The 16159-nt window shown below is 52.0% G+C and overlaps 1 protein-coding gene across 1 annotated transcript in view; it reads right to left on the bottom strand.

Annotated features, from left to right (window-relative positions):
• cox4i2 (cytochrome c oxidase subunit 4I2) overlaps positions 1-11409 on the bottom strand; it is an 82824-nt gene extending 71415 nt beyond the window's left edge. The window contains exon 1 of the mRNA XM_068000739.1: positions 11296-11409. Within this exon, the coding sequence (XP_067856840.1) occupies positions 11296-11386 (91 nt within the window). The 5' untranslated portion in view covers positions 11387-11409. The remainder of the gene's footprint in view (positions 1-11295) is intronic.
• Between the last annotated feature and the right edge of the window lie 4750 nt (positions 11410-16159).

Raw genomic sequence — 16159 nt, forward strand, 5'->3', positions numbered from 1 at the left:
CTACTCCCCATTAATGTGCAGTGTGTCCGTCCTACTCCCCATTCGTGTACAGTGAGTCCCTCTTACTCCCCATTAATGTACAGTGTGTCCCTCCTACTCCCCGTTAGTGTACAGTGAGTCCCTCCTACTCCCCATTAATGTACAGTGTGTCCCTCCAACTCCCCATTAGTGTACAGTGAGTCCCTCCTACTCCCCGTTAGTGTACAGTGAGTCCCTCCTACTCCCCATTAATGTACAGTGTGTCCCGCCAACTCCCCATTAGTGTACAGTGTGTCCCTCCTACTCCCCGTTAGTGTACAGTGAGTCCCTCCTACTCCCCATTAATGTACAGTGAGTCCCTCTTACTCCCCATTAATGTACAGTGTGTCCCTCCTACTCCCCGTTAGTGCACAGTGAGTCCCTCCTGCTCCCCATTAATGTACAGTGTGTCGCTCCTACTCCCCATTAATGTACAGTGTGTCCCTCCAACTGCCCATTAGTGTACAGTGTGTCCCCCCTACTCCCCATTCGTGTACAGTGTGTCCCTCCAACTCCCCAGTCGTGTGCAGTGTGTCCCTCCTACTCCCCATTAGTGCACAGCGTGTCCCTCTAACTCCCCATTAGTGTACAGTGTGTCCATCGAACTCCCCATTAGTGTACAGTGTGTCCCTCTAACTCCCCAGTAGTGTACAGTGCGCCCCTCCTACTCCCCATTAGTGTACAGTGTGTCCCTCTAACTCCCCAGTAGTGTACAGTGTGTCCCTCTAACTCCCCATCAGTGTACAGTGTGTCCCTCCTACTCCCAATTAGTGTGCAGTGTATCCCTCCAACTGCCCATTAGTGTACAGTGTGTCCCCCCTACTCCCCATTCGTGTACAGTGTGTCCCTCCAACTCCCCAGTCGTGTGCAGTGTGTCCCTCCTACTCCCCATTAGTGCACAGCGTGTCCCTCTAACTCCCCATTAGTGTACAGTGTGTCCATCTAACTCCCCATTAGTGTACAGTGTGTCCCTCTAACTCCCCAGTAGTGTACAGTGCGCCCCTCCTACTCCCCATTAGTGTACAGTGTGTCCCTCTAACTCCCCATCAGTGTACAGTGTGTCCCTCCTACTCCCAATTAGTGTGCAGTGTATCCCTCCTATTCCCCATTAGTGTACAGTGTGTCCCTCCTACTCCCCATTAGTGTACAGTGTGTCCCTCCTACTCCCAATTAGTGTACAGTGTGTCCCTCTAACTCCCCAGTAGTGTACAGTGTGTCCCTCCTACTCCCCATTAGTGTACAGTGTGTCCCTCCTACTCCCCATTAGTGTACAGTGTGTCCCTCTAACTCCCCAGTAATGTACAGTGTGTCCCTCCTACTCCCAATTAGTGTGCAGTGTATCCCTCCTACTCCCCATTAGTGTACAGTGTGTCCCTCCTACTCCCCATTAGTGTACAGTGTGTCCCTCCTACTCTCCATTAGTGTACAGTGTGTCACTCCTACTCCCCATTAGTGTACAGTGTGTCCCTCCTACTCCCCATTAGTGTACAGTGAGTCCCTCCTGCTCCCCATTAGTGTACAGTGTGTCCCTCCTACTCCCCATTAGTGTACAGTGAGTCCCTCCTACTCCCCATGAGTGTACAGTGTGTCCCTCCTACTCCCCATTAGTGTACAGTGTGTCCCTCCTACTCCCCATTAGTGTACAGTGAGTCCCTCCAACTCCCCATTCGTGTGCAGTGTGTCCCTCCTACTCCCGATTAGTGTACAGTGTGTCCCTCCTGCTCCCCATTGGTGCACAGTGTGTCCCTCCCACTCCCCATTCGTGTACAGTGTGTCCCTCCTACTCCCGATTAGTGTACAGCGTGTCCCTCCTACTCCCCATTAGCGTACAGTGTGTCCCTCCTACTCCCCATTAGTGTACATTCTGTCCCTCCGACTCCCCATTAGTGTACAGTGTGTCCCTCCAACTCCCTGTTATTGTACAGTGTGTCCCTCCTATTCCCCGTTAGTGTACAGTGTGTCCCTCCTACTCCCCATTAGTGTACATTCTGTCCCTCCGACTCCCCATTAGTGTACAGTGTGTCCCTCCAACTCCCTGTTATTGTACAGTGTGTCCCTCCTACTCCCCATTAGTGTACAGTGTGTCCCTCCTACTCCCTATTAGTGTACATTCTGTCCCTCCGACTCCCCATTAGTGTACAGTGTGTCCCTCCAACTCCCTGTTATTGTACAGTGTATCCCTCCTACTCCCCATTAGTGTACAGTGTGTCCCTCCAACACCCCATTAGTGTACAGTGTGTCCATCCTATTCCCCGTTAGTGTACAGTGGGTCCCTCCAACTCCCCATTAGTGTACAGTGTGTCCATCCTATTCCCCGTTAGTGTACAGTGGGTCCCTCCAACTCCCCATTAGTGTACAGTGTGTCCCTCCAACTCCCTGTTATTGTACAGTGTGTCCCTCCTATTCCCCGTTAGTGTACAGTGTGTCCCTCCTACTCCCCATTAGTGTACAGTGTGTCCCTCCAACTCCCCATTAGTGTACAGTGTGTCCCTCCTACTCCCCATTAGTGCACAGTGTGTCCATCCTATTCCCCGTTAGTGTACAGTGGGTCCCTCCAACTCCCCATTAATGTACAGTGTGTCCCTCCTACTCCCCATTAGTGTACAGTGTGTCCATCCCATTCCCCGTTAGTGTACAGTGGGTCCCTCCAACTGCCCAGTAGTGTACAGTGTGTCCCTCCTACTCCCCATTAGTGTACAGTGTGTCCCTCCTACTCCCCATTAGTATACAGTGTGTCCCTCCTACTCCCCATTAGTGTACAGTGTGTCCCTCCAACTCCCCATTAGTGTACAGTGTGTCCATCCTATTCCCCGTTAGTGTACAGTGGGTCCCTCCAACTCCCAAGTAGTGTACAATGTGTCCCTCCTAATCCCCATTAGTGTACAGTGTGTCCCTCCTACTCCCCATTAGTGTACAGTGTGTCCCTCCTACTCCCCATTAGCGTATAGTGTGTCCCTCCTACTCCCCATTAGTGTACAGTGTGTCCCTCCTACTCCCCAGTAGTGCACAGTGTGTCCCTCCAACTCCCCATTAGTGTACAGTGTGTCCCTCCTATTCCCCATTAGTGTACAGTGTGTCCCTCCTATTCCCCGTTAGTGTACAGTGGGTCCCTCTAACTCCCCAGTAGTGTACAGTGTGTCCCTCCTACTCCCCATTAGTGTACAGTGTGTCCGTCCTACTCCCCATTATTGTACAGTGTGTCCCGCCTACTCCCCATTAATGTACAGTGTGTCCGTCCTACTCCCCATTCGTGTACAGTGAGTCCCTCTTACTCCCCATTAATGTACAGTGTGTCCCTCCTACTCCCCGTTAGTGTACAGTGAGTCCCTCCTACTCCCCATTAATGTACAGTGTGTCCCTCCAACTCCCCATTAGTGTACAGTGAGTCCCTCCTACTCCCCGTTAGTGTACAGTGAGTCCCTCCTACTCCCCATTAATGTACAGTGTGTCCCGCCAACTCCCCATTAGTGTACAGTGTGTCCCTCCTACTCCCCGTTAGTGTACAGTGAGTCCCTCCTACTCCCCATTAATGTACAGTGAGTCCCTCTTACTCCCCATTAATGTACAGTGTGTCCCTCCTACTCCCCGTTAGTGTACAGTGAGTCCCTCCTACTCCCCATTAATGTACAGTGTGTCGCTCCTACTCCCCATTAATGTACAGTGTGTCCCTCCAACTCCCCATTAGTGTACAGTGTGTCCCCCCTACTCCCCATTCGTGTACAGTGTGTCCCTCCAACTCCCCAGTCGTGTACAGTGTGTCCCTCCTACTCCCCATTAGTGCACAGCGTGTCCCTCTAACTCCCCATTAGTGTACAGTGTGTCCATCTAACTCCCCATTAGTGTACAGTGTGTCCCTCTAACTCCCCAGTAGTGTACAGTGCGCCCCTCCTACTCCCCAGTAGTGTACAGTGTGTCCCTCTAACTCCCCATCAGTGTACAGTGTGTCCCTCCTACTCCCAATTAGTGTGCAGTGTATCCCTCCTATTCCCCATTAGTGTACAGTGTGTCCCTCCTACTCCCCATTAGTGTACAGTGTGTCCCTCCTACTCCCAATTAGTGTACAGTGTGTCCCTCTAACTCCCCAGTAGTGTACAGTGTGTCCCTCCTACTCCCCATTAGTGTACAGTGTGTCCCTCCTACTCCCCATTAGTGTACAGTGTGTCCCTCTAACTCCCCAGTAATGTACAGTGTGTCCCTCCTACTCCCAATTAGTGTGCAGTGTATCCCTCCTACTCCCCATTAGTGTACAGTGTGTCCCTCCTACTCCCCATTAGTGTACAGTGTGTCCCTCCTACTCCCCATTAGTGTACAGTGAGTCCCTCCTGCTCCCCATTAGTGTACAGTGTGTCCCTCCTACTCCCCATTAGTGTACAGTGAGTCCCTCCTACTCCCCATGAGTGTACAGTGTGTCCCTCCTACTCCCCATTAGTGTACAGTGTGTCCCTCCTACTCCCCATTAGTGTACAGTGAGTCCCTCCTGCTCCCCATTAGTGTACAGTGTGTCCCTCCTACTCCCCATTAGTGTACAGTGAGTCCCTCCTACTCCCCATGAGTGTACAGTGTGTCCCTCCTGCTCCCCATTAGTGTACAGTGTGTCCCTCCTACTCCCCATTAGTGTACAGTGAATCCCTCCGACTCCCCATTCGTGTGCAGTGTGTCCCTCCTACTCCCGATTAGTGTACAGTGTGTCCCTCCTGCTCCCCATTGGTGCACAGTGTGTCCCTCCCACTCCCCATTCGTGTACAGTGTGTCCCTCCTACTCCCGATTAGTGTACAGCGTGTCCCTCCTACTCCCCATTAGCGTACAGTGTGTCCCTCCTACTCCCCATTAGTGTACATTCTGTCCCTCCGACTCCCCATTAGTGTACAGTGTGTCCCTCCAACTCCCTGTTATTGTACAGTGTGTCCCTCCTATTCCCCGTTAGTGTACAGTGTGTCCCTCCTACTCCCCATTAGTGTACATTCTGTCCCTCCGACTCCCCATTAGTGTACAGTGTGTCCCTCCAACTCCCTGTTATTGTACAGTGTGTCCCTCCTACTCCCCATTAGTGTACAGTGTGTCCCTCCTACTCCCCATTAGTGTACATTCTGTCCCTCCGACTCCCCATTAGTGTACAGTGTGTCCCTCCAACTCCCTGTTATTGTACAGTGTATCCCTCCTACTCCCCATTAGTGTACAGTGTGTCCCTCCAACACCCCATTAGTGTACAGTGTGTCCATCCTATTCCCCGTTAGTGTACAGTGGGTCCCTCCAACTCCCCATTAGTGTACAGTGTGTCCATCCTATTCCCCGTTAGTGTACAGTGGGTCCCTCCAACTCCCCATTAGTGTACAGTGTGTCCCTCCAACTCCCTGTTATTGTACAGTGTGTCCCTCCTATTCCCCGTTAGTGCACAGTGTGTCCCTCCTACTCCCCATTAGTGTACAGTGTGTCCCTCCAACTCCCCATTAGTGTACAGTGTGTCCCTCCTACTCCCCATTAGTGCACAGTGTGTCCATCCTATTCCCCGTTAGTGTCCAGTGGGTCCCTCCTACTCCTGATTAGTGTAGTGTGTCCCTCCTATTCCCCGTTAGTGTACAGTGTGTCCCTCGAACTCCCCAGTAGTGTACAGTGTGTCCCTCCTGCTCCTGATTAGTGTACAGTGTGTCCCTCCAACTCCCCATTTGTGTACAGTGTGTCCCTCCTATTCCCCGTTAGTGTACAGTGTGTCCGTCTAACTCCCCAGTAGTGTACAGTGTGTCCCTCCTACTCCCGATTCGTGTACAGTGTGTCCCTCCTACTCCCCATTAATGTAGTGTGTCCCTCCTGCTCTCCGTTAGTGTACAGTGTGTCCCTCCTACTCCCCATTAGTGTACAGTGTGTCCCTCCTATTCCCCGTTAGTGTACAGTGGGTCCCTCTAACTCCCCAGTAGTGTACAGTGTGTCCCTCCTACTCCCCATTAGTGTACAGTGTGTCCGTCCTACTCCCCATTATTGTACAGTGTGTCCCGCCTACTCCCCATTAATGTACAGTGTGTCCGTCCTACTCCCCATTCGTGCACAGTGAGTCCCTCTTACTCCCCATTAATGTACAGTGTGTCCCTCCTACTCCCCGTTAGTGTACAGTGAGTCCCTCCTACTCCCCATTAATGTACAGTGTGTCCCTCCAACTCCCCATTAGTGTACAGTGAGTCCCTCCTACTCCCCGTTAGTGTACAGTGAGTCCCTCCTACTCCCCATTAATGTACAGTGTGTCCCGCCAACTCCCCATTAGTGTACAGTGTGTCCCTCCTACTCCCCGTTAGTGTACAGTGAGTCCCTCCTACTCCCCATTAATGTACAGTGAGTCCCTCTTACTCCCCATTAATGTACAGTGTGTCCCTCCTACTCCCCGTTAGTGTACAGTGAGTCCCTCCTACTCCCCATTAATGTACAGTGTGTCGCTCCTACTCCCCATTAATGTACAGTGTGTCCCTCCAACTCCCCATTAGTGTACAGTGTGTCCCCCCTACTCCCCATTCGTGTACAGTGTGTCCCTCCAACTCCCCAGTCGTGTACAGTGTGTCCCTCCTACTCCCCATTAGTGCACAGCGTGTCCCTCTAACTCCCCATTAGTGTACAGTGTGTCCATCTAACTCCCCATTAGTGTACAGTGTGTCCCTCTAACTCCCCAGTAGTGTACAGTGCGCCCCTCCTCCTCCCCATTAGTGTACAGTGTGTCCCTCTAACTCCCCAGTAGTGTACAGTGTGTCCCTCTAACTCCCCATCAGTGTACAGTGTGTCCCTCCTACTCCCAATTAGTGTGCAGTGTATCCCTCCTATTCCCCATTAGTGTACAGTGTGTCCCTCCTACTCCCCATTAGTGTACAGTGTGTCCCTCCTACTCCCAATTAGTGTACAGTGTGTCCCTCTAACTCCCCAGTAGTGTACAGTGTGTCCCTCCTACTCCCCATTAGTGTACAGTGTGTCCCTCCTACTCCCCATTAGTGTACAGTGTGTCCCTCTAACTCCCCAGTAATGTACAGTGTGTCCCTCCTACTCCCAATTAGTGTGCAGTGTATCCCTCCTACTCCCCATTAGTGTACAGTGTGTCCCTCCTACTCCCCATTAGTGTACAGTGTGTCCCTCCTACTCTCCATTAGTGTACAGTGTGTCCCTCCTACTCCCCATTAGTGTACAGTGTGTCCCTCCTACTCCCCATTAGTGTACAGTGAGTCCCTCCTGCTCCCCATTAGTGTACAGTGTGTCCCTCCTACTCCCCATTAGTGTACAGTGAGTCCCTCCTACTCCCCATGAGTGTACAGTGTGTCCCTCCTACTCCCCATTAGTGTACAGTGTGTCCCTCCTACTCCCCATTAGTGTACAGTGAATCCCTCCGACTCCCCATTCGTGTGCAGTGTGTCCCTCCTACTCCCGATTAGTGTACAGTGTGTCCCTCCTACTCCCGATTAGTGCACAGTGTGTCCCTCTCACTCCCCAGTCGTGTACAGTGTGTCCCTCCTACTCCCGATTAGTGCACAGTGTGTCCCTCCTACTCCCCATTAGTGTACAGTGAGTCCCTCCTACTCCCCATTATTGTACAGTGTGTCCCTCCTACTCCCCGTTAGTGTACAGTGTGTCCCTCCTACTCCCCATTAGTGTACAGTGTGTCGCTCCTATTCCCCGTTAGTGTACAGTGTGTCCCTCTAACTCCCCAGTAGTGCACAGTGTGTCCCTCCTATTCCCCGTTAGTGTACAGTGTTTCCCTCCTACTCCTGATTAGTGTAGTGTGTCCCTCCTATTCCCCGTTAGTGTACAGTGTGTCCCTCGAACTCCCCAGTAGTGTACAGTGTGTCCCTCCTGCTCCTGATTAGTGTACAGTGTGTCCCTCCAACTCCCCATTCGTGTACAGTGTGTCCCTCCTATTCCCCGTTAGTGTACAGTGTGTCCGTCTAACTCCCCAGTAGTGTACAGTGTGTCCCTCCTACTCCCGATTAGTGTACAGTGTGTCCCTCCTACTCCCCATTAATGTACAGTCTGTCCCTCCTGCTCTCCGTTAGTGTACAGTGTGTCCCTCCTACTCCCCATTAGTGTACAGTGTGTCCCTCCTACTCCCCATTAGTGTACATTGTGTCCCTCCTGCTCCCCATTAGTGTACAGTGTGTCCCTCCTACTCCCCATTAGTGTACAGTGTGTCCCTCCTGCTCCCCTCTCGTGTACAGTGTGTCCCTCCTACTCCCCATTCGTGTTCAGTGTGTCCCTCCTGCTCCCCATTAGTGTACAGTGTGTCCCTCCAACTCCCCATTCGTGTACAGTCTGTCCCTCCTACTCCCCTCTCGTGTACAGTGTGTCCCTCCTACTCCCCATTAATGTACAGTGTGTCCCTCCTCCTCCCCATTCGTGTACAGTGTGTCCCTCCTACTCCCCATTCGTGTACAGTGTGTCCCTCCTCCTCCACATTAGTGTACAGTGTGTCCCTCCTACTCCCCATTAGTGTACAGTGTGTCCCTCCTCCTCCCCATTAGTGTACAGTGTGTCCCTCTGACTCCCCATTAGTGTACAGTGTGTCCCTCCTACTCCCCATTAGTGTACAGTGTGTCCCTCCTACTCCCCATTAGTGTACAGTGTGTCCCTCCTACTCCCCATTAGTGTACAGTGTGTCCCTCCTACTCCCCATTAGTGTACAGTGTGTCCCTCCTACTCCCCATTCGTGTACAGTGTGTCCCTCCTACTCCCCATTAGTGTACAGTGTGTCCCTCCTCCTCCCCATTAGTGTACAGTGTGTCCCTCCTACTCCCCATTAGTGTACAGTGTGTCCCTCCTCCTCCCCATTAGTGTACAGTGTGTCCCTCCTACTCCCCATTCGTGTACAGTGTGTCCCTCCTCCTCCCCATTAGTGTACAGTGTGTCCCTCCTACTCCCCATTCGTGTACAGTGTGTCCCTCCTCCTCCCCATTAGTGTACAGTGTGTCCCTCCTACTCCCCATTAGTGTACAGAGTCCCTCCTACTCCCCATTAGTTTACAGTGTGTCCCTCCTACTCCCCATTTGTGTGCAGTGTGACCCCCCTCCTCCCCTGTTTGTTGGGGTGTTCGGGGGTGGAGGGGACTCACTGCTTAGCCTAATTGTTGGGAGGGTGGGTTTATGAGTGGTGAATCAATACTGAGCCCGTTTCCTCATCGTTCATATCTGCACTGCTTCCCAGTGAGTTTGCAGGATGGGGAGCTCCGACCGACCTTTATCCCTCTCCATCCCAAACCCACTGAGGCATCTCCTTGCAAGTCGAATATAACCAGCATTTCGGTTGGACACTGTGGCCATACAATACTGAGATCTGGCTTCAAATCCAGCCCAGAGCCAAAATTCTCCTGTGGGTCCTATGTGAAATGAGCTCAGGTAATCTCAGTGTGGGTCCCAGTGGGCACAGGTACGCAGTACAAGGCTTCCTGCAAATCAACATTCATCATCAATCTCACTCGGACAGGCCACAGAATAGTGCAGTAAATGGAAAACTGTCACACTGGTGCAGCACAAAACATTCTTGTAGAATTGTGGTGGGAACACATTATTGGGACAGCGTAGAGGGAGCTTTACTCTGTATCTAACCCGTGCTGTACCTGCCCTGGGAGTGTTTGGTGGGACAGTGTAGAGGGAGCTTTACTCTGTATCTAGCCCGTGCTGTACCTGCCCTGGGAGTGTTTGATGGGACAGTGTAGAGGGAGCATTACTCTATATCTAGCCCGTGCTGTACCTGCCCTGGGAGTGTTTGATGGGACAGTGTAGAGGGAGCTTTACTCTGTATCTAGCCCGTGCTGTACCTGCCCTGGGAGTGTTTGATGGGACAGTGTAGAGGGAGCATTACTCTATGTCTGGCCCGTGCTGTACCTGCCCTGGGAGTGTTTGATGGGACAGTGTAGAGGGAGCTTTACTCTGTATCTAACCCGTGCTGCACCTGCCCTGGGAGTGTTTGATATGAAATTGTAGAGGGAGCTTTACTCTGTATCTAACCCGTGCTGTACCTGCCCTGGGAGTGTTTGATGGGACAGTGTAGAGGGAGCTTTACTCTGTATCTAACCTGTGCTGTACCTGCCCTGGGAGTGTTTGATGGGATAGTGTAGAGGGAGCTTTACTCTGTATCTAACCTGTGCTGTACCTGCCCTGGGAGTGTTTGATGGGACAGTGTAGAGGGAGCATTACTCTATGTCTGGCCCGTGCTGTACCTGCCCTGGGAGTGTTTGATGGGACAGTGTAGAGGGAGCTTTACTCTGTATCTAACCCGTGCTGTACCTGCCCTGGGAGTGTTTGATATGAAATTGTAGAGGGAGCTTTACTCTGTATCTAACCCGTGCTGTACCTGCCCTGGGAGTGTTTGATGGGACAGTGTAGAGGGAGCTTTACTCTGTATCTAACCCGTGCTGTACCTGCCCTGGGAGTGTTTGATGGGATAGTGTAGAGGGATCTTTACTCTGTATCTAACCTGTGCTGTACCTGCCCTGGGAGTGTTTGATGCTGACACTGTCCCATTCCCCAGCACTAACATCCCTCACTTTGAGGAGCTCAAAGTTAACAGACTCCAGCCTCACCTTACTGGAAGGAATTGAAAGAACAGGAAATGCAGCACCTTTCCAGTCGGTTCAACAGTATGTGGTGCACACCACCAACTGGGCACAGCCACGACAGACACAGCATCATTACTAGTAGCTGGGACCTCCAGCATTACAGCCGTGGGTGGGGGGACCTTCCCTTCACAGGCACCAGGACGCCTTCTCCAGCCTCTGTCATTCTGGACAGCAGCACCACCTGAGGGGCTGGAGGAGTCATACCGGTCGGGCCTCGGTGAGCTTGCCCAGGGAGCTGGAAGCTCTTTGCTCTCATTGGTTTGCTTTTAATATAATCTTTCCTTCCTCTCCTGGAGCTCCTTATTCCTCGCTGGCTCCAGAACTGCAAAAGACCTTCCAGTACCTCACCCAAGTGGCCATTCTTCACGGGTGAGCCCAGACGGTGAGTGTTGGCCGACTATTTAACCATGGGGCTGCATCACAGCCAAGCCCAATCCGGGCCAAACTTAATGGCCACCAACGGATACTTGCCAGCAGGAGTCACTGGGTAGCGACCAGGAGCTGGAACCTGGTGGATTTTTGCCTGTCCCTGGATCTGTTCAATCAGTGCTGACGGTCATCGACCCTGGGACTGTCTGGGCGATATGGTCAGTTAAGCCCTGGTATGGTCAGTTACGCCCCGACTACACCACATGAGCCAAGGGCAGAGATTCAGTGTGAGCAGTTTGAATGCAAGAGGCTGTCCCAGTAGGAGGCTTACCGTGTCCATGTGCTGCTCGAACACTGGCAACGGATAAGAGACCCCGAGATCTCAGGAGATTAGTGCCTCGAAATGCAGAGAAAGCCAACATCTGCAAAGGAACAACACGCAATTAAATTCACCCAGAAACACAAGAAGGATCATTTAGCACCAGCCCGTCACATCAAAACAGCAGCAGAACGGAGATAAACTGGAATTTGAGAGAGAAATGCAACTGGTACAAAGTGGGATTGTGACTTTCAGCAGACACATCACAGAGCGAAGCCGTTAGTGGTGAACAAGGCGTATCGGGAATTGGATCGAAACATTCCAGCTTCTTCAATCCTTCTTCATCCAGGCATCCTTGGTCTTGTCATCTCCTCTGATCTCCTCCATTACTAAAGTTGCTTCCCAGGGGCCCAGTTCCCCAACTCTCCATTTCCCCTTAACTCTCCATGAAGCTGAAGTCCGTCCAGGGATTGAAACCCGCTCATTATCTTCTAGCCCCTCTCGCACACCTGAACACGACGCAAGAATTAGCCTGTCGTCTGATAGACCAGGGGTGTCCAACCTTGGTCGGGGGGGGGAGGGGGGTGCAGATGCAGTGACTGGGCTACATATGATGTTGCAATAATAAACAATTTATTAAAAAATTGAGATCCCTATCAATAAAAGCAATACCATGTGAGCCCCCTGGCCTCCTGTCCCACACTCATCCTCCCCTTTCCATTCCCCAAAGCCTGCTTCTTTCACTCTCCTCCTCTTCTTTCTCTATCTTCCTTTCCCATCTCTTCTCATTCGTTCTCTCTCTCACACACACCCCTCCCCACTTTCAGGCCACATTTTTAGAACTATTCCACTATCTTCAAGGATCGTCCCCGCTTCAAAATATGTTTCCTTCATGAACACGGACTGATCAATGAAATAGGTGAATAGTGTAGATGTGTTACGGGGAAGCTCGATAAACACATGAGGGAGAAAGGAATTGAAGGATATGCTGATAGGGGTAGATGAAGTAGGGAGGGAGGAGGCTCGTGTGGAGCATAAATACTGGTATAGGACAGTTGGGCCGAATGGCCTGTTTCTGTGCTGTACATTCAATGTAATTCTATGTTTACAATGCTCAGGGTTTTAACACCCAATCTTGGTGTCACCCAATCACTTTCTGATTTACCTCAATCACCTGCCCCCCACACCCCACAAATATGACAGATTCTCATTGAGCACAGAGGAATTAAAACTGAGGAAAAGCAGTAAAAATTAAATAGTCCGATTCCTTAAATGGTCCTGTGCCTTGTGACAATGTGACTGTGCCAGAACATGAGGTTATGTACCACGAGATAACAAGACAACTCTGCCCACCTGTCCTATCACAAATGATCACAAAGCTTCATTCACCATTGTTATCCCACAATTCAACCGCTGGTAAGTGAGTCAAGCCTTTGTTATTCCAGTTCTGCGAGACCCAGCTCTCCCGAACAGAACAGAACTCAGGCCTGCTCCACCATAGCACAACACAGGAAATGCTGTACAATATACACTGCTGACTCCCTCTCTTCACTCATTCCCCACCCTCTCTCTCTCATTCACTCCCTCTCTCTCTTTCCCCCTCTCTCTCATCTGCCCTCCCTCTCTCATCCCCTCTTCTCTCTCTCTCTCTCATTTTCCCCTTATCTCCCTCTCTCATTGCCCCTTCTCTCTCTCTCTTTCTCTCATTCATCCCCTCTCATTCTCTGCTCATTCCCCCACTCTTTTCAACTCCTCTCTCATCCCCCTCCCGCTCTCTCACCCCCGCTCTCTCTCTCCCATTGCCCGCCCTTCATTCCATCTCTCCCTCATCCGCCCTCTCATTCCCCTCTCTCTCCCCCTCCCTCTCTCCCCATCTCTTTCATTTCCTCTCTCCCTCATTCCCCCTCATTCCCTCTCTCCCTCATTCCCCCTCCCTCTCTCTCACATTCCCCCTACATCTGTCCCTCTCTCATTCCCTCCCACAATCAGAGGGATGTGAATATTTGGGATTCTCTACTCCAGAGAGTATATTCAAGGCTGAGATCATTGGATTTTTGGACACAAAGGGAATCAAGGGATATGGGGATCGGACGAGAAAGCGGAGGTGAAGTCGAGGATCAGCCATGATCTTACTGAGTAGCGAAGCAGGTTCGATGGGCCGTATGTCCTATTCCTGCTCCTATTTCTTATGCTCTCTAATTCGGTTTCTTTCTCATTCCCTCTCTCTTTCTGTTTCTCATTCCCTCTTCTCTCACATTCCCACTCCCATTCCCTTTCACTCTGTCTTCCTGTCTGTCATTCCCCCCTCTCTCACGTTAACCCTCCGTCCTTTTCAGCCACCCTCTCACTTTCCCTCTTTCTCTCTCAATCCTCTCTCTCTCTCTCTCTCATTCCACCACTCTCTCTCATTCCCCCCCTCTCTCTCTCTCATCCCCACCTCCCTTTCATTGCCCCGCTCTCTCTCGTTTCCCCCTCTGTCTATCTCTCTCATACCCGCTCTCTCTCATTCCCCTCTTTCTCTCTCCCATTACCCCCTCTCTCATTCCTCCCCCTTCTCTCTCTCCCCATTACCCCTCTTTCTCTCTCACATTTCCCCTCTTTCTCTCACATTCCCCCCTCTCTCTCTCTCACATCCCTCTCTCCCTCTCTCTGACATTCCCCCTCTCCCTCACATTCCCCCTCTATCCCACACTCACCCCCCCTCTCTCTCTCACATTCCCCCCTCTCTCTCACATTCCCCCCTCTCCCTCTCTCTCACATTCCTCCCTCTCCCTCTCTCTCACATTCCCCCCTCTCCCTCTCTCTCACATTCCCCCCTCTCCCTCTCTCTCACATTCCCCCCTCTCCCTCTCTCTCACATTCCCCCCTCTCCCTCTCTCTCACATTCCCCCCTCTCCCTCTCTCTCACATTCCCCCTCTCCCTCTCTCTCACATTCCCCCCACACTCTCTCTCTCTCATTCCCCCCTCTCTTTCTCATTCCCCCCTCTCTTTCTCATTCCCCCCTCTCTTTCTCATTCCCCCCTCTCTTTCTCTCTCTCTCTCATTCCCCCCACTCTCTCTCTCTCTCTCTCTCTCATCCCCTGCGCTGTGTGTTTTGACTGCAGTTCCTGGACGTGACCATTTGGATTCCAATTTTTAAACATGCAACATTCCACTCTCTCTCTCTCTCTCTCTCTCTCGTTCTCTCCCTCCCTCCTATTCCTTCTCTCTCTCTCACATTCCCCCTTCTCTCTCTCTCTCTCTCACATATCCCCCTCTCTCTCTCACATTCCCCCTCTCTCTCTCTCACATCCCCCTCTCCCTCTCTCTCACATTCCCATTCCCCCTCTCCCTCACATTCCCCCTCTCCCTCTCCCTTTCATTCCCCCCCGCTCTCTCTCTCCCACATTCCCCCTTCTATCTCTCGCATTCCCCCACTCTTTCTCTCTCTCACACATTCCCCCACTCTCTCTCTCTCTCTCACCTTCCCCCACTCTCTCTCTCTCTCATGCCCCCACTCACTCTCTCCCTCACATTTCCCCACTCTCACTCTCTCTCTCACTCATTCCCCCCGTCTCTCTCTCTCACATTCCCCCACTCTGTCTCACATTCCCCCACTCTCACTCTCTCACATTCCCCCACTCTCTCACATTCCCCCACTCTCTCACATTCCCCCACTCTCTCACATTCCCCCACTCTCTCTCTCTCTCACACACCCCCATTCTCTCTCTCTCACATTCGCCCACTCTCTCTCTCTCACATTCCCCCACTCTCTCTCTCTCACATTCCCCCACTCTCTCTCTCTCTCTCTCTCTCACTCTGCCCCACCCTCTCACATTTCACACCCCTCTCTCTGTCTCACATTCCCCCTCTCTCTCTCTCACACATCCCCCCCTCTCTCTCTCACATTTCCCCTCTCTCTCTCACATTCGCCCCTCTCTCTCTCACATTCGCCCCTCTCTCTCTCTCTCTCTCTCTCACTCACATTCCCCCCTCTCTCAAACTCCCCCCGTCTCTCTCTCTCTCAATCCCCCCCCTCTCTCTCTCTCAATCCCCCCCTCTCTCTCTCTCTCTGAATCCCCCCCCCTCTCTCTCTCTCATTCCGCTCCTCTCGCTCTCTCTCTCTCTCAATTCCTCTCTCTCTTCATTCCCTCCCTCTCTCTCTCTCTCTCATTCCCTCTCTCATTCCCTCTCTCTCTCATTCCCCCTCTCTCTCTCTCATTCCCCCCTCTCTCTCTCTCATTCCCCCCTCTCTCTCTCTCTCATTCCCCCCTCTCTCTCTCTCATTCCCCTCTCTCTCTCTCATTCCCCCCTCTCTCTCTCTCATTCCCCCCCCTCTCTCTCTCACTCACTCATTCCCCCCCTCTCACTCTCTCTCATTCCCCCCTCTCTCTCTCTCTCATTCCCCCCTCTCTCTCTCTCTCTCTCATTCCCCCCTCTCTCTCTCTTTCTCTCATTCCCCCCTCTCTCTCTCTCTCCTCATTTCCCCCCACCCTCTCTCTCTCTCTCTCTCTCATTTCCCCCTCTCTCTCTCTCATTCCCCTCTCTCTCTCTCTCATTCCCTCTCTCTCTCATTCCCTCTCTCTCTCATTCCCTCTCTCTCTCATTCCCTCTCTCTCTCATTCCCTCTCTCTCTCATTCCCTCTCTCTCTCATTCCCTCTCTCTCTCATTCCCTCTCTCTCTCTCATTCCCCCCTCTCTCTCTCATCTCATTCCCTCTCTCTCTCTCATTCCCCCCTCTCTCTCTCATTCCCCCCTCTCTCTCACATTTCCCCACTCTCTCTCTCTCATTCCCCTCTCCCCCACATTCCCCCCTCTCCCCCACATTCCCCCCTCCCCCACATTCCCCCTCTATCTCTCACATCCCCCCTCTCCCTCTCTCTCATTCCCCCCCTC

The sequence above is a fragment of the Heptranchias perlo genome, chromosome 19, assembly GCF_035084215.1.
Source record: "Heptranchias perlo isolate sHepPer1 chromosome 19, sHepPer1.hap1, whole genome shotgun sequence".
NCBI classification, from domain to species: Eukaryota; Metazoa; Chordata; class Chondrichthyes; order Hexanchiformes; family Hexanchidae; genus Heptranchias; species Heptranchias perlo.